Raw genomic sequence first — 23154 nt, 5'->3', positions numbered from 1 at the left:
CTCCCCAGGTCACTCTACACCAGTGTATTTAGTCCAACTTGGTGCTTCGGGGAGGGCATGTCATATCAACATTCTGCTGAAAAGACCAGCACCTTCCTGTCCTAACCACCCACTATCCTCTGCTTCAGGCTTTGCAGGGAGGAGAGAACAGGAGAAGGCTCTGCATGTCCCACTGTCTTGGCTCAGCTGGTCAGGAGACTGATACCTAACCAGTCTGAATGGTAGCAAACATCATTGCCCTGCCCATTCCTGATATGCCAGTTTCATCCCAAATGGCTTCCTCCCACAAGTCACTTCCACCTCACCAGCTCCATTCCCAGCTCGTCCTGCAAAGGAAACCCAACAGGCCCACCCAGAATGGGACGTTACCTTCAGGATCTGCACGTAGGGTAAGTTATCGGGTCCGATTTTGCTGCCATTGACCTCAATGTGCTTCAGCCACTGGATGTGGGGCTGTGGGTCGCTGTAAACTTTGCAGACAAACTCCACATTGCTGCCCAGGGCCACGGTCTTGTTAGCAGGCAGCCCAGCTTGGAGGATGGGCCTGTGAGGTGATCTCTCTGCAAGACATGGCAAGAGAGGGGATGGTCTCACAAAACCAGGGCGCCACATCCAGCGGGCCACTAAAGAGCAGCTCTGGGTGACCCAGATGTCGCTCTCAACCTCACACACATACACTTTGCTCGAGAAATTATCTTTTCTTGCCTACATTTTTTCAGTGCTGCTTGTAGCCCTGTAGACTCCATTACTTGATGAGGACTTGTGGCTGAGATTCTACATAAAAAGACTAGTCTTAGCACATCATTGGTAGGTCTCTGTCCACCCCCTGTCCCAAACGTGTATCCTGCCCCCATCCCCATGCAACGCACTCCACCCAGAGCCTGCTCGAGAGCTCAGAGAGGGGAGGGCTCCTGTGTGACAGCACAGCAGTGGGGGCGTAGAGTATTTAGCATCATTCCTTCTTTCGCTTCCTCTCCCGCCGTCTTGGAATAGCTTGCTGCCCACTGGACTGAGCCCATAGGGATCTGGTTAATTATCAGGCAGGTTCGTCCTGGTGTCTGGCTACTGGTGGAAGCAGGGCATTTAAATCTACCTAGGAAGCTACTTCTTAACACCTCTTCTGTGTGTGCAAAGTGAGAGAAGGCAGAATCAGAAGTACCAGACACCCCTGATGCCCACTCGACTTTGCTATTGATTTTACATGGAAGGTGGTCAGATGCCCAGGTGATGTATAAAACCGTAAGACAGACAGACAGAACACGGTAACAGGACAAGAGGCCAGCCCAGAGCCCTGGGAGCAGCATGACCCATGACCTCACTCTATGGGCCAACAATCCAAGTGGAGCAACATGGAGCTACTGAAAACACAGGCCTGTCCCCAGCCTCAAGAACAAAACTGCTACGCTCGGCCAGAGCACGAAGTAGGCCCTAATCCAAGCCTGTATGTGGGCAGGGATGCAGTCCCAGCCCCTCGTTCTCTCGTGCTGCTCAGGGTCGGAAAGCAAGCAAGCATGAACAAGACAAATGTGGATTTGAAGCGAATGCAGCTTCCCAGAAACAAAGAGTTAGGCACATGGCAGGGGCAGGGAAAGGCCCTGCCACCAGCCACTGCCTTCGCATCTTCACTTGAGAGGTGACAACGCAGGGATTAGGGGGTTATTTTTTCATGGCAAGAGACCGGATCTTTTTCATCCCAGCCAGTCACTTGTTAAAAATACGAAGGGAAAGCTTCACCGGCTGTCTTCCCCTCTAATTCCTCTCACTAAGGAACCTTGACAAGCGGCCCGCTGTAGCCTAAATTCATACTCCAGTTCCCGAAGTAAGTATCACAGGACTGGCGCAGCCCCTGTCAAGAGCTCCCCTCTGCTCGCACTCACATCCACCTTGAATTACGCAGCATACTTTCTGCAGTGCCTCACCATGCCCCCTCTCTGACGATGCAAGCAGGCCTCAGCCTGCTTCCTGTCCCGAGAGCTGCTTGAGGCCGAACTAGAGGGTTACAGCCAGGGCTGATCACTGAGGAGGGAGTTAGGAAGAGGCCAGACGACAGCTGGTTTCTCTGACAAGGGGGGAAAGAAAGGACAAAGCTGATGATTGAGAGCCCCAGCTCTAGGGGGAGCTGTCAAGGACAGGCCTGTGCCCCTAACCAATGCAGCAGCCACCCTAGCAGGTGCCTTGAGATGCTGCAGGTAGCATCAGGAAGAGAGCCTGGCTCACTGTGGCTCCCTCCACAGTTGAATTTCCACCTGAGGAAGGGTGAAAAGGGAAGAGTGGTTTTTAATTCATAGTGAACTCTCATGCTGCTCTCTGATCTCTAGCAATTGCCACTTTGCCTGGTGCCAGAGAGGAGGGGGAGGCGGTCATGGCTTCCCAAGGGCAGGAGAACGAGGCTGGCAGGGAATACAGGTGTATCTCGGAAGGAGATACATACCACGTATGGATACTGTGCAGAGGAAATGGTTGCCTCTGTGCAGTGAAGCTTCTTGGAGGAAAGGGGATGGATGAGACTATGGGCCTGATTTTAATGGGATACAAGGTAAATGCTGGTAAACCAGTTCAACAAGTGGGAGTGCGGACACTGGAAATATTCAGGGCCTGCTCTCCTCTGCATACTCTGCTTTCACCACCCATCCTCTAGTGTGCAAACCACGCTCACTGACATGCAGCTACTACCACTGCAGATGTTCCCTCTGACTCTGGCCCTTTGCCTGCAGCCCAAGTCAGAGCCCAGGCTTTGCCTCTCCTCCAGCAAGGGAACAGCAGGACAGCGGAGGTGAAACCCATCAAGCACTAGCAGTTCTGAGCAGCAAGAGCGGTGGTGGCTGACTTCAGTACTCCGTGTCTGCTCATTGCCTTGACAGCCAGGCCTGCAAGGAACAGTCCCTCCAATGGAGCAGGACGAGCAGTGCCAGCAGATGTGTCCCCTTGAAAGTCGAAGGTGGGCAAAGGATCTCTAGCTTTGGACCAGACGGGAGTCAGAAGATGACAGAATCTGCCTGGGGTCTGGCTGGCGATATTCCAGCTGAGATCTCACTGCACTCAGCGCTGGGCGTCTGGGATTTCCTGCCACTTGCCATCGCTGAATCAACCTGGCTGGAATCGGGTCCCTTTTCCCATCGGTAGCCAGGATGAAATGGAAGAGCCACCATGCTGCATTGTAGGTGTCAGTGCACGAGGCCGGGTCTGGATACTTGGTGACCAAGCCTTCCTGAGCTTGGGCATTGCATGGAAGGATTCACATGGGGCTCCTAGGGGCAGGGCTAGCCACTAACCTCCAAAGGGATTTCCAACAACAGGTGCCCCAAAAGCCCCTAATGAAACTGAAATAAAAAAGCCACCCAACCAGTTCTGATTAGTGACTTTAGCCGCAGAGGGCAGTTCCATTCCATTAGTCTTACAACAAAAGGGCGAAGGGAAATGGGGCCATGCAATCAAGCAGGGAGGAGACTTTCCTTCCCAAGGATGGACAAGAGGGCATTGCAGCCCCACACAGATGACTCTCCCTGCAACGCCCTCCTGGGCCTGAAGCCAAGCAAAGGACTGAGAGAACCCCTGGTTTGCTCCTGGGCCCAGCAGAAGCTGGAGGATGCTGCTTCTCCAGAGAAGGGGGAGGTTTCGGGTTGGAACAGCCACTGGTGCACTGTGTGGTGAATGGGGCGGATCACCCTCCCCAGCACAACCAGAAATTGAGTGTTTGCAAAGCGGGGAGGGGGCACAGACAGGTGAAATTCTTGTCAGGAAACGTGGGGGAGGGGGATAAACATGGCTACCTATTCATCCGAGGTCAAAGGTCAAACAAACCCAATGAGGACCTAGCCGATTAACAAAGAGCCTGCCACTGTGGTGAGTGAGCATTAAGAAACCCCTTTGTTCCCACTGCTGACTATTCCCTTCAGTTTGCTCAGTGTAATCAAATTAAATCACATTTTTAATGGTTCATTTACTGGCATTTAGAGCAGCTCCACATGTGCAACTGCACAGACCAGCCTTCCCAGCTGGGAATTAAGGCTAATAAGGTGATTTAAAAAAAAAAAAAAAGGGTTCCATCTGGACGACAAAATTATTTTAACTAAAATTTAAAAATCAAAAATCAAAAACCAAGCCACCAGCTCTGAGGCCAGGCCCACCCTTCCCATCCCCCGGGGGGACAAGCTGAGCTCTCGGGAGACAAAAGAGATGAGTCTGATTATCGCTGGGGCAAGTGACAATTAAAGGGGCGAAGCAGAGTCCATCCAGCTGTCGTGGTGCTTATGCAGCTCCTGGCAGTGCAGTATCCGAGTGCCACCCAAGTAACAAGTCCACAAACAATCTCTCTTGCCCACCTGCAGGCATAAACACTGGGGGAGGTCACTGACTGAACTGCAATGTGAGGGAACAGACACATGCAGGCAAGGGGCTTGTGGAGGGGAAGCTGAGCTGACGAAAAGGGCTTTGCATTTGGCTCAGAGCACTGTGAGGCCCGCAGGTTCCTCTTCACCCTGATGGGAGCCCCCACGGGAGGCGTCTGCGTGCCTTCCTGGATGAGCCAGAGTGGGGTTTGTGTTCCCCTTCCAGAGGTGAGCCAGCCACTGGGAGCTCACCGACTGTGACGCTGTGCGTGGGTATAACTCACAGCCAGGCTGGAACACCGCTGCCTGCTTTGGGGAAGTGCCACAACACCCAACCTCTTCTTGGCCTGCAGCCGGCCAGAAGGGACTGCCTCAGGCAAAGCAGCGGTGCAGAACTCCACCCCACCCCAGGACTGCCCTCCAGTGTCTGTTTGGGGTATCAGCTCAAGGCCTAACGTGGGAGCTCTTCCCACGACCTTTGGGCCCAAAGAAGAGACAGCAACCAGCTGACACCTCACCTGAGAGGTGGGCTGAAATTAGACAACGGTCACCGATTCCAAACGCCACATAGAGCGAGGTGCCTAGAGCTAATTATGGAGTTTTGAGCAATTCCTTTTCACAGGGATGCGCTACGGTTTCTGTGGTCCTGGACCCAGAACACCTTTCTCCCAACTGGGGCCTCAGTCCCAGAGCTCAGGTTCCCAGCATCGCCACTGCTTCCCCAGGCTTCGAGTCAGCCTCCGCAATCCCCACCCAGAGCACAACGAGAGCATCCCCGGGCTGCGGAGCGGGGTGCGCACGGCGACAGCAGAAATGGAGCAGAATCGTTCCAGTGGCCAACAAGCTGTTGAAAATGCAGGCAGTCTGCTTGCCAGAGAGGCTCTGCTGAACATAACAGGACCTCAGGGGAGCCCCCTCCTCTGCACAACCATGGCCCCTTGTGCAACCTTTATGGTTTGCTTCACTGGTTTCCCAGGGACATACGTTTCCAATTTCCCTTCTTAACCCTCTGCCCAGCTCAGCCTTCCTCACCCACTACGTCGAGCTGGTAGGTGTGGTTGATGCTCCCATATTTGTTCTCCACGATGCAGGTGTAGTTGCCTTTATCGGACGGCACCACCGAGTCCATAATGATGCTCCAGGTTGCGTAGCGGACCTAAGGAGGCAGGAGAGATGACAAAGCCAGTTCAGTGTGGTTATCGGCACACAGCTTTATCATCTGCGTTTTCCAAACGGTATGGTGAGGAATTAGCGGCCCCAGACCATGCCAGGGCTGCGTTTGATAGAACACATTCCCTCTAATTCCAGAGCACGTCAAAGCCATCTCTGACCCCTGGGACTCGTGTTCTAGGCAGGCCATAAATCTTGGTTCAAGGTCATCTTTACCCGTTGCTACAGGGGGACGGTAATCACTCCCAGCCGTCCCAGGACAGACTCAACACAGAGCCATCTGCATCTGGAAACATGATGTCAATGGAGTTTGATGGGCTGGCACTGACTGCAGGAAACTCCTCTCCGGGCAGCCCCAGCCTGCCCTCCCGCCCGCAGCCTCACGGGAGCAGAATCTCACCGGTCCAAACGGTCACGTGTCTCTCAGAAAAGGCTGCCCCTGCCTGTGCTACAGCCAGGTAACTCGGATAAGCGCTCCTCCCTAGCCAATCCCCACTCCCACGCAGGATACAATGCCCAGTTCAGCAGACAGGACAGAGCGGGACCATTTTATATACACAAGCCTGGATCTCGGGGCACATCCCTGAGTCACCCCACCAAATCCCCTGACTTTATCCCCCTTTGTGGGCAGTCCTCTTCCCATCCTCGCCCCCAGGGCCAGCACCTCCACACCTGACTGCAGGGGGCTCTCTGTCACATGAGCCCTTGAGTGGAAACAGGGATTAAAAAGCATGCAGGTGAGCAAGGGTCCTCCAGCTGATGTTCCCTGGGGGCTTCATAGGACGGTAGGCCAGACTCTACCCCATGCAATTCACAACACTGCAGCAAGCTCCAAACAGCTCAGCATCTTGGAGCCCCAAAACTGTTTCCTGCCCTCCCTGCCCCAAAGCATCCCAGATCTCGGCTGTTTGGCTTGGAGAGGGTGGGGGGTGACAGGAAGGGGTTTTAGTGTGGATGACCCATGCTGGACTAGCATCTCCACTACTGTTTCCTGGGCCCTGGAAGCTGAGCTCCCCCTACTCAACATGGCCATGTTCACTCCTGAATAAAACCACCCTTTGTCAACACTGGATGAAAGCAGGATCCCAAGAAGCAGCTTCTTCTTTCGAGAACGTCTTTGATACCAGCTTCATGCAGGTGCTGCTGCATTCCTGGCTCCCAGCTGGATTCCAGCCCCATTATCCCACCTCCCCATCTGGGCACTGCATTGTGTGCCCAGGCCTACACCTTCCAATTACAGCCACTGTCAGAGTCAGCTCACAGCAACAGGCCGGGGAGCTTCCCACAGCACAAGGACACAATGCAGAGCATTTGGGTGTCAATGCACTGAGCCTTACGTGCCTATGTAGCCTCTCCGGGCACTGTCACTGCAGAAATGCCATATGGTAGCAGAGTGATTTAGGGTGGCATTCGGGGAATGGAGAAGCATTTTCTGCCTTTGCTTATTGAGAAACTGGTTTGCCCTGGGAGAAGGTGCTGGCTGGCTTTGGTTCTGTCCTGAAGCCTTTCTGCTCACAACTGTTGTGAGTCACAATTTATACAGCTGTGTCTTTTGCCCCCAGGTACGTCACAGACTTTATGTGAACAGCACCACTGAAAGGCAGCCAGCACTGGCCTAGGAGGGCAGGGTCCAGGGAGACCAGCCAGGAGATGAAGCACCACCCCATTGCTATGTAAAGTGCTCAGGCATCTAGCATTCAAATCATTTACAAGAGACACTCCCCTCCCCTGCACCATGAACTGCCCAGGGATCTAAACCTCCTGGCACGATGGGGTTCTATCCAAATGGTGCAAGGCTGAGTCAGCCCTGCTGGGATTTGAACATGGGGGGGCCAGTGGCTTTAAAAGTGATGCTTGAGAGGAAGACTGCCCTTGGGTTAAGGACACCGGGGGGAGCTCAGAAAGCCGGGGTTCTTATTCCTGGCTCTGGGTGATCCTGAGCTACCCTATGCCTCAGTTTTCCATCTGTAAAAAGGGCTACTAGTACTTTCGTTCTCCCACCCTGTGTCTCGTCTATGTAAATGGTCAGGAAGGGCAGGAGCACTCTCTTATTATGTGCTGCACCTGGCACAATGGGGCCTGATCTCAGAAACAGTAATAATGACAAACCTAATACTGGAGGAGCGGGGAGGGCAAGGTGGGGTCGTTGGCGAAGTGGTTTTCTTCCGAGCTCCATGAGCACCAGGAGGGTCGAACTGAAAGCGTGTAATTCCAGGATGTTACAGGGATGAAATAGTACTAACAAATGCCAAGGAGACTCTCCTGGTGTTCATGCCATGCCCATTCTCTGCCTGAAAGGCCAGTCTCCCTCTCACCTTTGATTCCTTAGGACCTGCCAGGGGACTCTTTGAGCGGATAGCTCCACCCCAGCATGTAATAAAGTGAGTCATGATGTGGCTGATTTCCTGGTGTTTATGTCAGCGCCTTGCTGGACCCTAATGGGACATGGGCCAATAGCTGGATTTCATTTGCACAATAAAGTGCATGAGTCAGTGGCCAGTGAATAATGAAACTGCTAGTTGGAGGGGAGCAGAGAGCAGAGGGCTGACTCAGAGAGTCTCTCTCACAGGAGAGGGCAAGGTCTCCTGGGAGACCTGAGGCTCCTATCCCCAAGCACAGGGAAACACACTACTCAAGGTAGCAGCCGCTGCCGCCAGGTTATCATATTGGCCATACAACGTTCCTTGCTTGTGTCTCTGCAGCTGATGCCAGGTGCTAGTCAGCACAGAGAAACCACCTCCCACAACAGATTTATGGCTTATCTGTTTCCTTCCCTGGAGCCCCAAACGGGGAGCTCCACTGTGCTCTGGAGGAGCTGACACAGGTGGGAATCTTTGTCTCTTGGATACATGGTCAAAACCAGCTATTGCTCAAAACTCGTCTTCCCCGGTGCAGTCTGCAGCAACCTCTGCAATGCTAGTCCTGGTCCCCCTCCCCAGCTCTCCCGAAGCCCCTCCTCACCTCCTGATGTTGAAGTCTGATACACAGCTCTGTGGAGCCTCCTAAACCCTGACCCACAGCCCCCCGTTGCTGTTCCAATCCTGACCGCCGCATTGCTCTCCTGATGGCCCTCAATCCTGCAGGCACTCAGGGCCAGTCCCTGATCCTGTCTCTACCAGAGGCAGAGCTGTTTGCCAAACTGCCTTATGATTTTATAGGAATGACTTGGATGAGACCCACCAAACTTGCCTTCTTAGGAGAGCTCAGGTCTCCAGCAGTGAAAGACTCATTCAATAGCACACAAAACCACCCAGCTGCTCTAGAAGCTTTTCAAGGCCCAATACACGGGCCAACTCAGCCAGGCAAAGCCAAAACGCAGTTGCTACAAATGACCAAGAAAAACAAGAGTGTATCAATGGAGCTCGATTTCACTTTGACAGAAAAAAGTAATTATCATCTGAAAATGGCATAGAACCTTCTTCAGACTGGTTTGATTCAGGAGAAATGAGGGTAATTATTTGATGCATGAATCATGGATTGTGTCTCATTAAAGCCACTATTGATTCCTCCTGAGAGGCCTTGACCAACACTTCAGTTTTAAAAAGAGAAGGAAAAAAGGACAGTTCTTCCCTCTGGCTACTTCAGGAGGAGTTTTATTGATGCAGGAGTCTATGCAATGGAGCTGTGGGGCAGCACCGCACTCCTGAATCATTCAACACTGAAACACGTTGTTCTCTGGGCAACCAAAGAGGGGTGTCAACACCAGACAGCAGAACGCCCGCACCAGCTGCCAGAATGCCTTTCGCTTCGCCAGAGGTGCAACCACGCCACGCACAGTAGCTTTAAAGACAACATGGAAATGCTCCCCTAGCAATCAGAGGGTAAACTGTGCCCTCCAATATTGTACAATAGCGACTGCTAGAAAGAAATCGGAGCAGCAAGTGCTCTTTCTCTTTTGGCTATCAGACTCCAGCGCTGACCATCCAGGGAGGCTGCATAATGCTCCCAGGTCCTCTCCTGCTTTGGTTTGAACTCAGAGCCTTGAACAACAGCTTTGTTACAAGGGAAAGGAAACAGGGAGGTATCAGCCCCACACTCCTTGGAGAGCTCCAGAGTCTAAGGCTCCATTCACCTGCTTCAGTTCACTCCCAGGACAGGACATCCCTGGCAAACAACAGACCCTTGTCGGAGCAAAGTGGCCTGTCCTGCTCTTCCTAAGGGAGCCAAGTATCAGGGAGTGAATTATGGCCCTAGAGCTGGCCCCAAGAAACCTGTCAGCCTGGGGCCCCTACTGCTTCTGCTGGCCATATTGTTGCCCAGTAATAAAGTCATCCCCCCCTCCTCTGCAGCAACTGGGCTTGTCCTGTAACAGCCCAGCCGTGGGAAGGGCCCAGAGAGTTCCCCGGAGTGTCAAAAATGAGCGGGGGGAATCTGAGGCAGTTTGTGTGCAGATCAGTACAGCAGGGGAGCAAAAAACCCCGATGTCAAAGCTGGGCAAGAGAGACTCATTTCGGCCTTTCTTCCATCCCCTCCCTGATAACGCATACTAGCGCAAGTTTGACCCATCAGCAGGCCACCCTCGCCGGTCTATTTTGTAACCTGAATGTTACAGGGGCTCATCTGTCCCTGCTGGGAGACTGCAGCCCAAATGAGCAGCCTTCCCAGTGCACGCTAATCTGCAACACCCATTCACTTTTCCCCCCAAAGCAATGGTTTCAGACTAGGTTCTTATCTGGCTCCCCTTCCTGTAGCTTGGGAGATGCGGCCCCACCATACCCCTGGGAGATGGAGAAGGCTTGTTATCCCCATTTCAGAGGTGGAGAACTGAGAAACAAAGAGAGGTTAAGTGACTTGCCCAAGGTCATACAGGGAGCCTGTTGCAGAGACAGGGAGTTGAACCCAAAGCTCCAGAGGCCCAGTGCCTCCACCACATGTCCATCCTTCCTCCACCTCAACACACTTTTCAATAAGAATTATTTGAACCAGAAGCCCAGCGCTCACAACCCAACCAGCCCACCCCAGCACCACTCCCACAATACTCCACCCTGCAGTGACAGCCTAGCACACACACTCCCCGCTGCAGTGATAGCCCACTGCACAAGCAGCCCCGTGCTCACAAGGTATTCCACATCACCACCACCCTGCGCAAAGCTTATTCACAAGGAACCCTACAATAACAAACCTATGCACACGTATCCAGTGGGAATAGAATCCAATACATTTTCAAGAAGGAGGCATTTTGTATTCAGGTTCCCAAGGGATTATTATAAACAGCAAAGGGGAGACAAATCATTTTAAAAAGTTAGAGAAATGCCTGCCTAGGACATCGTCCCACACACACATACACTTTATAATCCTGCAGGCTGTTGGGCGACCGACATTGAGAGAACCTCCCCTCCCAGTCTACTTGGACATACAAGAGAAATGCTGCTGCTTTATCCAGAACAGGATACTTGGGCCCAATCCTCAGCGAGTGTAGGCTGGCCGAGCTCCATTGCAGGGAATGGAGCTGTGCTGCAGGCAGTGAAATGAGGCCAGTTTACCCCAGCTGAGAGCCTGGCCCTAAAGAGAAAGGCTGGCTCGAGAAGAACAAGAGCCCCCAGGGGGCATTCAGCACTGCCCACTCTGTGCACCTCCTTGCACCATGATACTAGAAGCCTGGGGCTGGAACTTGGTGCTCCTTGGGTCTTGGGCGTTCTCTGTGCACCCAGCATGGCAGTGAATAGGCCCAAAGCCCATTAGCTTCAGACAGAGAAAACCCCACTGCCCCCATGCTCCAGACCAATCCATACCCCTATCTGCAAAGCACCCCCATCCCTGCTCACCTTGTATCCACCGATGCGGTGGTCAGGCTTGAACTCCTTGCCGTTCTTCAGCCAGCGCAGCGTGGGGCTGGGCGTCCCGCTCGACGGGCATTTGAACTTCACCGTTTTGGCAGCTGGGACAGCATGGAGCTTCTTCTCCATCTTCTCGGGGTATGTCCAGTAGGGAGCCACAGCCACTGAGCAGAGAGACGCGAGTCAGCATGGGGGAGGACGCCGACAGGAGGGACCTGGGGCTCAGCCGCTGGCACTGGGACCTCACAACGGGCTATGTGGGTTTCGAACTCCCCCTGCAGGCTGCACAGCACCCCCAGTGCAATCGGGGCACACTGAGAAAGAGGACATCCCTCTGCCCCAGCCCCCGCTCCTGGCTTAGCGGAAGAACAGCGTCTGGTGGCTGCAAAGGGGTTTGTTGCAAAAATGCCTGTCAAGGAGCGGAGGGGCCAACACAGCCAAAGGGAGAGCTCAAGACAAACCCAGGGAGGTTCAAGAGCTGCCACCTGCCCTAGTATCCGTTCTTTCTAGAACCCCTCTCAGCTGGATCAGCACCCAGGCCCCGTTAACAGGTCATCGGCTGTCTGCAGTGCAACCCCGGCCCCAGCCAGCAGCCTGTCACAGAGCGAGATCATGGCTCCAGTAGCCTACAAAATCTTTGATCACTTGTGTCACACCGTCACCAGAGATGCCTGTCCTGCACCCGGGGATATGCTCCTTTCCAGCCCCAATTCTGCTATTCAGATGGGACCAGGACTCTTCCCTGGCTGGATTTGCCTTGCGAGCTTGGAGGCAGAATCTGCATCTGCTAATCTGAGTGTGATTGCAGTAGGAGGGTTTGGGGGACAGGGAAGGGGCAGGACTTTTAAAAATACTGAGGAGTATCCTCACTGGTTTAACCCTGCGGTCAGGTGGGCCGGGAACCCGGAGCTACGCTTGATTGTAGACAAGATATCCTACCCCAACCAGATAGATCATGAACACGTTTCAGGCCAGGGAAGGAGACACACAGTATTTTAGCAGCACCCTCATCAAGACTAAGGGCTTGTCTACCTGGAGAAATTTACTGGGATAATTAGACCACTATAGTTAGGGAACTATCACTCCCCAGGTGGACACTCATTCTGGAAAATTATACCAGTGAGTTATACCAGAATAACTCCAGCAGAATCCTTCTCCCAGTATAATTATGCCAGTAAATTTCTCTAGCTAGACACGCCCCTAACAGGGATATTGGCAACACCAGGAAGCTAGAGGTTTACCTGGCTCTGCCCTCCCCCAGCCCTTGCGTTCTCCAGGTGGGACTGGCTGGAGCAGGAGTCACTTCCCAGAGCAAGCTGCTGGCCTTTTGTCAGGCTCTGAGTGTTATTTAGATGTATGCGCATGGCTCCAAGCCCAGCCGCTCATGTGCACAAGGCCAGCTCCTTCAGAGGCATTCACACGCTGACACTCCTTTTGTCTCATGCAGCTCCTGCAGCCCAGGTGACCTTGACATTTCCAAAGCGGATAATGGTCTGGGTGAATGAATGACAAGCTGAAGCCTGGAGGCAGGAGCGTTTCCACCTGCAGGCGGGGGCAGTGAGGGCACTTTGGGGAATTTGCAGGGAGAGCAGAAGATAATAGCATGCAGCTCACAGCTGTTCGCTATGGCTGCTGGCAGCCTGGGCCATCACCTGCTAGGCCCTGGCAGTGCTGGGTGAGGCCCCGCAACGGGCTAGGCCCCTCATAAAAACTCTAAGTTGCTTTAGTGAATGACACAAAATAAAAAGGAGACACCACTCCATGGGATGCAGCACCCGAGTTTTAGGGGCCAAGCCCCTCGGCCCTCCCCCGCCAGAGAGGCAGCAGCCAGGGGAGGGCAGTGTCAGCGTGAGGCTGCGTTAGGTATAAAATCGTGTCTCATACGTACGGTTCGGTTTGGTGTTATCTGCCTCCTTCTCCTCCGAGGAGGAGTCGTCGTCGTCGTCGTCATCCTCAGCGGATGGAAGAGCGTCTGCAAGAGAAGAGAAGAGATGGCCGGGTTTCAGTTTTGCTTCCAGCTGCCTCACTTACCATCCTGCAGGAAGAAGAACCAAGCAGAGCTGCACAGGGCCACATCCCTTCCCGTGTGTGGCTTTTACCCTTCCTCCCACACGTGCCAGCTCAGCTGCAAGAGAACAGCCCCTCACATAGGAGGCCAGCTAACCCACTGGCCCTACTCACCCAGTGTCATCTACGGGTTTAATCAGCTGATGGGTCCTGTGGAGTTACAATACTGTGTGGGGATAACTGAACTCATCAGACTCTGTGCAAAGACACAGCTCCAAACCGCTACGCCCCTGAGTCTATACCGCCAGTGAAACTCCCCATGGAGTGGCTGGGCTAGCGTCCTGCACAAGGGGAACTAGTCACTGGGCTGCCTAGGAGCCATTCAACCCCCTCATCTAAGCAGCAAAGGGGGTTCCCACTAATACAAACAGCCCCAGAGCAACTTGCAGAATAGCTCCGATGGGCAGAATTAAAAGGCAGGGTTTAGGAACTGTACGTAACAGCTCCCCGTTCCCCCCGCCCAGGGGACAATGGGAAGGGAGGGCTTCCCAGCATGCCCCTCCCAGACAGATGCTCACTGGTACATTCCACACGCTGGGGACCAGCAAGTCATGGCAACGTGATTTGCTGCCTGCACCCTCATCCACGCTGTGTCGTCACATGAAGGGGGCAGACAGCGCAGGAACCAGAGCTCAGGCAAGGAGAGCTCTCCAATCACCGATGGGGTTCAGACTTGCCAGGTGGATAATGAGCAGCACAGAAGAAGCCACCTTGGCTTCTCGCTGGCCCACCCCCTTTTGCAGGCTTTCATGTAGCAGAGTGAGACTCCAACACCAGGCACGGAGGAGTGTGGAGTGGGACGCTCATGTGGACAGTGGAAACCAGGAGGGTCAAAACAAGCCATCCCTTCGGCCCTGGGAGGGACTTGAGTACAGGGGTTCTGGGGCCAGGGGAGAGGAAGCGGAGCACTCTGGGCAGTCGTCTACTCGGAAGGAATCTGCCCCCTCGCTCAGACCTGTGCTTCTTTGGCACTCAGGGAGAAATGGAGGAAGTCTGGCCCCTGCCTGGCCCCTCCCTCTCTCTCTTTGGCCTTGCAACCACATCCCAGAACAGCCCTAACTGAGACAGGACCAGGGGCTGAGAGTTCCCACCTGCCCACACACAACCAACGGCCCCCAGGACTCGGCAGAAAACCTGGCCTAACTCCGTGGGGCAGGCCCTAGACACCGCGGTGCACGCCACTGTGCAGGAGGCCCGGTGCTCCACAGCAGCTGCATTTCAGTTCGAACACAGGGATTTTAAATCAACTAAGGAGTTCAGTGAATGGCGCAATCAGTGCCAGGAGCCTGGCCTTGCCGATTTTTATACTCAGTTCAATGTAATGTCCAACTTCTGCTTTCAGTGTACCAGGCACTGTGGCATTGGAACACAGCACTACATCATCAGAAGGGAGCTGGGGGGACGAAACAGAAGAGTGGGGATTAGCTGAGGGTTTCAGCCCCAGGGAGGGGAGTTGAGGTTGTGGCATAAGCACTAGCTGGATGTGTCTGCTACAACGATCAGCAAGGAAATGGTTAATAGCATTGACATTTAAATTGACAGTGAGATGCACTGCAGCTCACCCCCCTGGGTGCGATCAGGTCAGTCTGTCTGCAGGCTCAGGCAGACAATGCTCTAGCAGTTACGGTCAGGTCACATTTCTAAGCATTTCTCTTGACACAACGGCTAGAGACACGACGCACCTTCGCGTGAGAGCTGAGGTTCTGCAGGCGCGTAGGTACAGACTGCATGAGCCCCTCCCTATGCAGCAGCTCAGCTTCCTAACCACCATCAGGCGCTAGTTCTAGCCACTCTGCCACCAGTTCCCACCCAGTTCCTCTTCACCGGCGATCGGATTTATCTGGCACCATGGGACCTCGACATTGCCCAGCCCGCCTCGTAATGAATCTAGATCCGAGCCTGGCTAATGCTTGTAAGCATGTCTGAAACTGTTTTCCAAACAGGGTGATGGGCAGGCATGGCTGTGACACTGCATCCACACCCAAGGTGGGGACAGGCTAAGAAAGCCCAATCCAGACTCTCTAATGGGGATAAATCTATGGGAAGTTTTTAGTTAGTGAGGTTGTTAGAAAACCATCTGCCTCCCTCACCAGTCACTGAAATCAGCCTGAAGATGGGCTAGCTACCCCCCTAGCCCCCCGGGCCGGAAAATGCTGTGCCGGACCATGGCTAGTGCTAGCATGGGTGCGTGCCCAGGATGGACGGGGCCAAAACAGCTCAGAGAGCTGTAACGACAGGGTCTGCAGGGCCGGGCTGCCCGCGCCCAGTCCTCTGGATGGTGAAAGGGCCGTGACCTAGTCACCGATCCGACGGCTAAATAAACAGTTCTGCCCCCATTTGTATGGGATACACCTGCCAGCAGGGAGCAGCCAACTGGGCCAGGCTGGAACTCTCAGGGAGTCAAAGGCTGGGCCCCTGGGTCACTCGGTAGGCAGCTCCCAGCATTGCTGAGACGTTCTCATTTGATTCCTAAATGCCCAGTTACCCACCTCCTCCCTTCTCTCTTGCACCTTCCCTGCTCTGCTGGCTGACTGCTTGGGAACAGCTGCTAATGCTCCCAGCCTTCCTCTTCAGAACACGGCCCGATTGTTCCAGGGTCGGCAGTAAAACCCAGCGCCTGTTGTTCTTCTGGAGGATGGACTCCCATTTGCCTCCCTGGTGTTCCCCTCCGCAAGTGGCGTCCTGATGAACCCTGTGCACCAGACCCCATGGTGACCCCGCGCTCAGAGCAGCCAGCAAAATGTGCAGCTGGCAGTCAAACCTAGCTGGCTTTTTCTGCCCCTGACCTGAGACAACCCGGTGGCAGTTTTCTCCCACACCTTCCAGGGCTCAAAACAGCTACGTGACATGGCTACAGCAGGCCGAGGTCATGAGACAGATGCACAGGTGCACGCCGCCCTCTCGGCCTGCAAGACGGGGTTTGCAAACCCACTCACAACTCCCCAGACATTTCTTAGCAGCGAACCTGTCCCTAGGGCCTCGCCTCCCATGTCCAGCCAGCCAGCCCAGCAACTGCTCTGAATCCCCCCATATACACCCTGCTGTGCAACACCTTTGCTCCAAACCATTCCAGGGAGCCTCCTGCAGCCAGCACTGGAAAGAGTCCTTGGGTGGGTGTTACACATTTCTGTTACCCTAGTGCTCGTATCCCCAGTCATACCACTCCAGGATCAGTCCCAGGGGAACAGCTGCTGCAGCATGAGCAGAAGAAGCTGGCCACATCGGCCCACCTCTGCTGCGGCAGGCAGCACAACCAGTGAAAGGAGGGGAGTGAGAAGTCCAACATGCTACAAATGTGCATCCCGGACGGATGGATGTGCAGCGCTGCGGCACAGCGAATGCATCAGCTGATTCCTAGAACTGCTCCAGGACACATGGCAGGGAGGGCGCATGAGGGTGCTCTGGTGCTGGCTGCACATCAAGCCTTTGTAAAGCTTCAGGGTTCCCTGACCAGTACCCCACAGACCAAAACAGCCCACCAGCTACCAGAAGAAAGATAAGACAATCTGCAGGTGTGTGCACGCAAGATTTACATCTGGTTCCCACACAGGTAATCTGCTTCCTGCCCTGCAGTCAGGCAACTGGGCCCCCCTTCCCTTTGTGCCCAGTCCCAGGGCTGCTACGAACCTGAGACATTAACGGAGAAGTAGGTGGTCTCGCTCCCTGAGGGGCTGTTGGTCATGCAGGCATAGAGCCCTGAGTCCTCAGGCACAGCGTCCCTGACCTCTACCTCCTCCCCAGTGATGCGCGTCCGGTTGTTCTCTGCCAGCTGGACCCCATCTCGCACCCAGTTGATGCTCTGGACATCGTCCCGTAGCCGGCAGCGCAATAGGAGGAGGTCGCCAGGGTGAGCCGAATGCGACTCCACTTCAATTTTCGCTTTGGGCAGAACTGGAAGAGTTAGGAGAGAGAGAAAGAAAATAGAGACAAAAGGAAACCACGCTGTGAACGGATGTTTATTGGGGTTTGCGCGTCCCACGGGGAGTCTCCTGCACCACCCTCCTGCAGCGACTCTGCAGGCCAAGCCCTGCTCGGGCACGCAGGTCTCCGCTTTCCACATGTGGCTCTCTGGAGAAGCAGTGTTGGGGCACAGTGTGACGGGCCGTTGCCTTTTAATTCAGCTGCGACGATGGGCGCGGGAAGCAGCTAACAACAGCTGCAACGGGGCGCCATGCTTGCCAGGCAGGTGGCGGCATCCTGACTTGAAGACGGCACGGTGCGAAGGGCAATTCAGCTCACCTACCTGTTAGCCTGAAAAGCACAGCAGCTAGCAGGCCTGCCACGCAGCCCAGAGAGCAGGGCGGAGAGGGGAAGAAGAGGCAGAGGTTAAAAGCAACTGCAGCAGGATTAAGCATTTCACCTTCATTTTATAACCCAGACATTAGCAAGGAAGTTGAGGCTGTTCATGCGCCCTTTGACCTTTTACCAAGCATCATTCAGCCCAGCCCCTGAGGGTCAGAAAATACTTTGGCCAAGGTTTTCAGAAGTGAATTTGGGGGCTCAACTTGAGAAGTCTCAAAGAGGCCTGGTTTTCAGAGGGTGGGTGCTAGGCTCTTTCTGAAAATCAGGCCCCTTTAAGGGGGTCTTCAGTTGGACACCCAAAATTGCCACTCACATCTGAAAATCTTGGCTTGTGCATGACTCTCCCCCCACCCCCCTAAGAGCACATGCAGAGGCTGCCCTTGGGAACACCATGCTCTGCCCAATTTCTTGCTTCCTGCAAAGCTCAGAGAAGGCAACCAGCAAAGCAGGCCAGGTTTCATGCTGCCTGATTACCACTTTGCTTAAAGCATTTTAAGGAAGGGGGAGGAGGAGGAGGAGGATCAATTAAGGGAACTGCATTAAGGCAGAGGCTAAAGTGATAATTGCCTTTGTAACAGCATCCTGGCTGGGCCGGGTCAGCTCAGGTGAGCCTCCAGTTGAACAGATGCTGGCTGGAGTATTCCAAGTTTCCAACTCTATTACGATGGGAGAATTGCAGCTGCCATCAAATGCAACATTTGGTTTAGCAACACAAAGATCCTTTCTCTTCACTCCAAGACTCTCCAACTCTACTTGATCTGTTGTCTCCCAACTACAGTAGAGCCTGTCTGAGCAGGTGTGGGCTGGGGGGCTGGGCCCCGGGCACTGCCTTTTAAACCGCTCGGTCTTGCAGGATCACTGTTCCAGGATTCCTCTCCGGTTCCTGCTTTAGAGAACACCTGATACAACGGTGTAGCTGAGGAGCAAGGCTGCAACCTCCGAGTGTATGAGAACAGACAGAGCCCTCCAGAGGTTTCACGTTCAAACCACCTACTCTGCACCCCCTGGCTCCAAGCAGGGATTTAAATGTCTCGCAGCCCTGCTGGCTTCAAAGCCACTTGAGATGAGTCCAGTCTGGAAGCAGCTCATTCTACCTACCTATCATTTTAAAGCAGTGTCAGCTGAAATACACAGAGACCGACTCGTGCACTCTCCCAGACCCCGAGCTCGGGGAGCAGAGTCTCAATGGGAGACATAGCTTCTAAAGCTATGACATAGCTCAATGGGAGACATAGCTTCTAAAGACACTAGTTGCCTACAAGGTGAACTGTCACGATGGCCTCCAGCAGAGAAGTCTTTACCCCTGCAGAGGTTCAATCCCTCTCCCTACAGCTGCTCAAGGCATCATGGCTGGAAGTACTTGGGAGTTGCAGGGCCAGGAACAAGGGGGGGGGGGGATGTCAAAGGAGATACCCACCCTCCGATGCCAAACAAATCACTGCTTTAGCTTGGTGCAATACCTGGCAGTGCCAGGGAGAGCAGGACACTTTGTGAAAGCCAGGGTGTCTCTCTGGGGCATGGCATAGGTGTCCACGGCTCCACAGGCTTGGTTCAGCTCACATCCTGTGTTGGAAAGGATGAGAGCACGCCCCTCTCGCCTGCTCCCATTCCCATCAGCCCTGTTCAGGTTCCAATTCAATTTGGAGGCTTTTTCCACCAGCGTGATATTGAATCCAAGAGCAAAACGTCAACTGGATTTCCTCCATGTATCAGACTTCCCACAGCCTCCCCAATGCCTGAGTGGCATTACATACTCCCAGCCCCAGCGCTAGGCTAATTTATCAGTGCACTCATCCATCAAATAGGCAAGAGCTTTCTGGTAGATACTGCTAGAAACACACAGCAGTGCCCCTTCCCCTCCCCCAGAGAGGAACTCATAAAGAGACACCAGTGGGCGCACTCTGAGCATTGGCATTATCCCAGCATCATGCTCAGAAAACCACTTGTTCCCAGAGCTGGAGACTCGGGCTACAGCGTCTGACCCCTACAAGCATGGCTCCGTCTGCTCCATAGGTATAGGTAAGTCATTTACAAGAGATGACTTACCTGCCCAGAACCCCTGGGGCTGGGCACTTCATACCCTGCAGCCATCAAACACACACAAAAACCTGGGCAAACAATTACAGCAATGTAAGCACAAAACAACACTGAAAAAAGCTTGCCGAGATATTGATTGCTAAGTGCAGTTTTCTTCCCATGCTACTCTGGGGTGTTATCCTGCATTGCAACATGGTTTTGCCCCATCCACAAAGTTACACCAGTTTAACTTAAATAAGTTTTTAAACTACCACGCTGGTGGCACTCTGTGTGTGGACACTTATTTCAGTTTAGCGGAAATGAATTTCTAATTACTTTAGCTAACACCCCCCGCCCCCTAAAGAGGCTTGCATTGGTTTAAAAATCACACCTTTAAACAGTGCAACTTCAGGGCATGGACTGCCACTATATTTATGTACAGCACCTTGGACAACAAGGACCTAGTCTCTGAAGGGCAACTGTAATACAAATAATATTTTAGTATTTAAAAATGAAAGATCCATTTAGAGGAACTTCACTTTTCTCTGCTATAGAACCTGTCTGTCTTATTTTTTGTTGTTGTTGTTGTTTTTTAGGCATTTCTTTATTTCTTACACATATGAGATGCTTTGGGGGAAAATGTTTAAGAAAAAACAGCCAAAATGTTTTCGTGATTTTAAAGAAAAACTTGAATGAACTGTTAGGAGGAAAATTCACCGTCCCCCCAGCAGTGCTGTCAACCCAAACCACCAAGGGCAGGGTGCCAATTGCCTCAGAAGTTTATCAATAACACAAATAAAATGTTTTTTAATATGGGAGTTTTAGACTGACAACAACCCTTTGAGGAATCAGAGAAAGCCATCTTGCTTTCCTTGATCTTGTACAACCTCATGAAATGTTCATTTCTAGTAGCTCTGGCATTTTGTGTTTCAAATTATTAGTCGCAGGCACCTTACAAAGCAGATTTCCAACCCAGCTGTGTGCTCAGATACAAAGGGCTCTGCAGTATAATGTTGTGCTTTTCCCTCCTTTCCAATAACAAACAATAGACCAACAACAAAAGAAATCACTCCAGAAAATGATCCCATCTCACGAAAACGCCTCACTCCATCGCATCAGACATAAGCTGCTTTGCCCTCACTTTCAAGGGCATGTACAGTTATCCCCCACACTTGTCCTCTCTCACTCTCTACTGAGATGTCTACTCTCCTGCCTCTGATCAGCCCATGATTCCGTCCTCCATCACCCACTTGCTAAACTTTCAAACAAGCAGCCTTGTGCTTTCTTTCACTCTGCCTCGGATGCTTATAAATTGCTCCCTAAAGCTATCTCACGATCCACCTTCAAAAGCCTCCTTAAAACCTCCTTTCCCACAATGTCTATAAAAAAACCTGACAAGCCAAGGCTGTTGGTGAGCTGAGACCACAGTCCATCACGTTAACCAACACTGTCTCATTGTTTCCTGTACTCCCCTGTTGGTCCGTGTGATTGCTCATCTCTTGTCTTAGATTGTAAGCTCTTTGGGGAAGGGACTGTCCTTTTGTTCTGTGTTTGTACAGCGCCCAGCACAATGGGTCCACGGCCAGGACTCCTACGTGCGATAGTAACACTAATAAGAAGACACTTTCCCCTGTTATCTTTTTCGCCCTGAAACTGTGTTAGCATCTGTTCTCCAAGCGGGGTAAGCAGGGTACAGTTTAAATCATATCCATCTCATGCAGTTATTTCTTTTAGGAAAGGATCACTTGGTGAAGGCTTGTGGCCTGGTTTTTTATGTCTCTCACTGAAGCCACAGAGGAGCTGTGAGCACTCATCCCCTCTGCAAGCCAGGCCACCTTGCTTTGCTTTTGTGCCTTGCTTATTGCTGATGTTACTCAGCCTGTGAGGTTTTTCTTTGTCTGTGAAAGTCCTGCTAGCATTTCAGTCTAAGCCCAGCCAGTGCTCTGTGCATCCAGGGATGTGAGGAAGTCAAAAGCTTTGATATAAATCAGCCTTTGAAGTTTGGAGTCACACCCAGAAGTGCCATGGACTGCTCCAATATTGCCAACCACAGTTATTGGGCAATTATCTGGTCGCTGCACTGCTGGCAGATTTAGAACAGGGATTATTAGACCCTTCAGATTCCCAGTTCATGTTGGAGGTGTCCTCTTCCATTAAACAAACTCTGGGACCGTAAAAAGCAACTCTAGCCAGGAAGAAAACATTCCTGTTCAACAGGCCAGAGCTAGTACAAATCCTCTGCACTGTGTTTGTGCTGGGGACCAGGGCAAGGCATTGCCTATAAAACTGGCCTGGAAAGAATTTCAAGAAAGCTTGCTAGCAATTCTATGATAGTATACGATAGTCTGCAAATCCTTACACATGTCTCAGCTGGACCTATAGAACTGGTGAGAAGATTGCTCGGGGTGTGGGGGGAGGAATCTGGGGGAGAACAAAACTTCAGGACAATTTACAATCAATCTGCTTTATCTAGTATCCTGGGTCAATTGCATGCAGAACCCCAGGGATGCTATTTTTCACAGGGGTGTTTGATGCATGAACATGGGCACAGGGCTGATGAGGACCCATTGCTCTCCAGGCAGGGATCCCAATGGCGGGTTCGAAGCTTCACATTCTAACGGGGCCGAGGCTGCTTTTTTAATTTCAGGCTCTTGTTTTTCTTTCTCTCTGGGAGGGGCTAGAACTGGGAGGAGGTTAGCCATTAGCATGGGAGTGGGGGCTAGATCTCGTTTCTAAGACAACAAAGCCCCTCCCCCCATCTCCTTAAAGTCAAAGGCTGTTTTACATTAACTGTATGACCACGCGGGCTCAAAGTGCAGAGGTGCTGGAGGGGATGGGCAGGGGTTCTCTCTGAGTTGGAGTCGATGAGCAAGGGGAGTCAGGAGGCAAGGCAGGCTGCTGGTAACCCAGAGCACATCTCTGCACTTAGGAGCAGAGCTGAAAACAAGGCCTGGTGGGAACGCTTGGAAAATGAATTCACAGGCTAATGAGCATGTCCAGGGTAGCTAACCCCTATGGAAGGAGAGGGGATGGGTTAGAGACCCAGCATCCAGATAATCCAGCAAGGTCATGCGCTTCCATTGGAGGCACAAGGAGGGGTGGGGGGAGGAGAGTTCTGGCATCAGGTTAGCTTAATTCTGATGGCAGCTTATTCACTCATGTCCCCTTCACGGTTCTGGAAGCGCAGTCTGGGTGCAGCAGCTAATCCGAGAGGTGGATGCAACTGCTTTGGACAAGCCGGTGGCATCCCAGCAGAACGCCTGCCATGCTGAAAACAACCGCAGCTTGGCCCTTCCGGGGCAGACGGATGGAGTACCTTTAAAAGGAGTAAAGGCGGGCTCAGGTGTCTTAGGAACTGCTGGCCTGCATTTTGTGTGTGTACTCTACAGCGTCCGGGCCGGGGTAGAGGAGCGGTCAGGGTACGGGAGGGACAGTTGTTCATACTGGGAATCGCTGGAGTATGTCACACGGGGATGTCTGGCTGCCTGGCACTC

General features: G+C 52.9%; 1 protein-coding gene across 8 annotated transcripts in view; it reads right to left on the bottom strand.

The window, feature by feature from the left end:
• FGFR1 (fibroblast growth factor receptor 1) overlaps positions 1-23154 on the bottom strand; it is an 86173-nt gene that overhangs the window by 35739 nt on the left and 27280 nt on the right. For 6 of the 8 annotated variants that reach the window (XR_012156318.2, XM_073325275.2, XM_073325277.2 and 3 more), the window contains exons 3-7: positions 16970-17233; positions 13164-13247; positions 11264-11439; positions 5361-5484; positions 370-560 (exon numbers count right to left, since the gene is read on the bottom strand). Coding sequence is in view for 7 of the 8 variants with exons in the window: in XM_073325275.2 (XP_073181376.1) it covers positions 370-560; positions 5361-5484; positions 11264-11439; positions 13164-13247; positions 16970-17233 (839 nt within the window). In the remaining variant the exon portion in view is untranslated. The remainder of the gene's footprint in view (positions 1-369; positions 561-5360; positions 5485-11263; positions 11440-13163; positions 13248-16969; positions 17234-23154) is intronic. The other 2 variants (XM_073325283.2, XM_073325284.2) reach the window with 1 other exon arrangement.

Source organism: Lepidochelys kempii, chromosome 26, assembly GCF_965140285.1.
Source record: "Lepidochelys kempii isolate rLepKem1 chromosome 26, rLepKem1.hap1, whole genome shotgun sequence".
NCBI classification, from domain to species: Eukaryota; Metazoa; Chordata; order Testudines; family Cheloniidae; genus Lepidochelys; species Lepidochelys kempii.
Note: the sequence above shows the minus strand (reverse complement) of the source record. Positions and strands in the feature narration are given on the sequence as shown.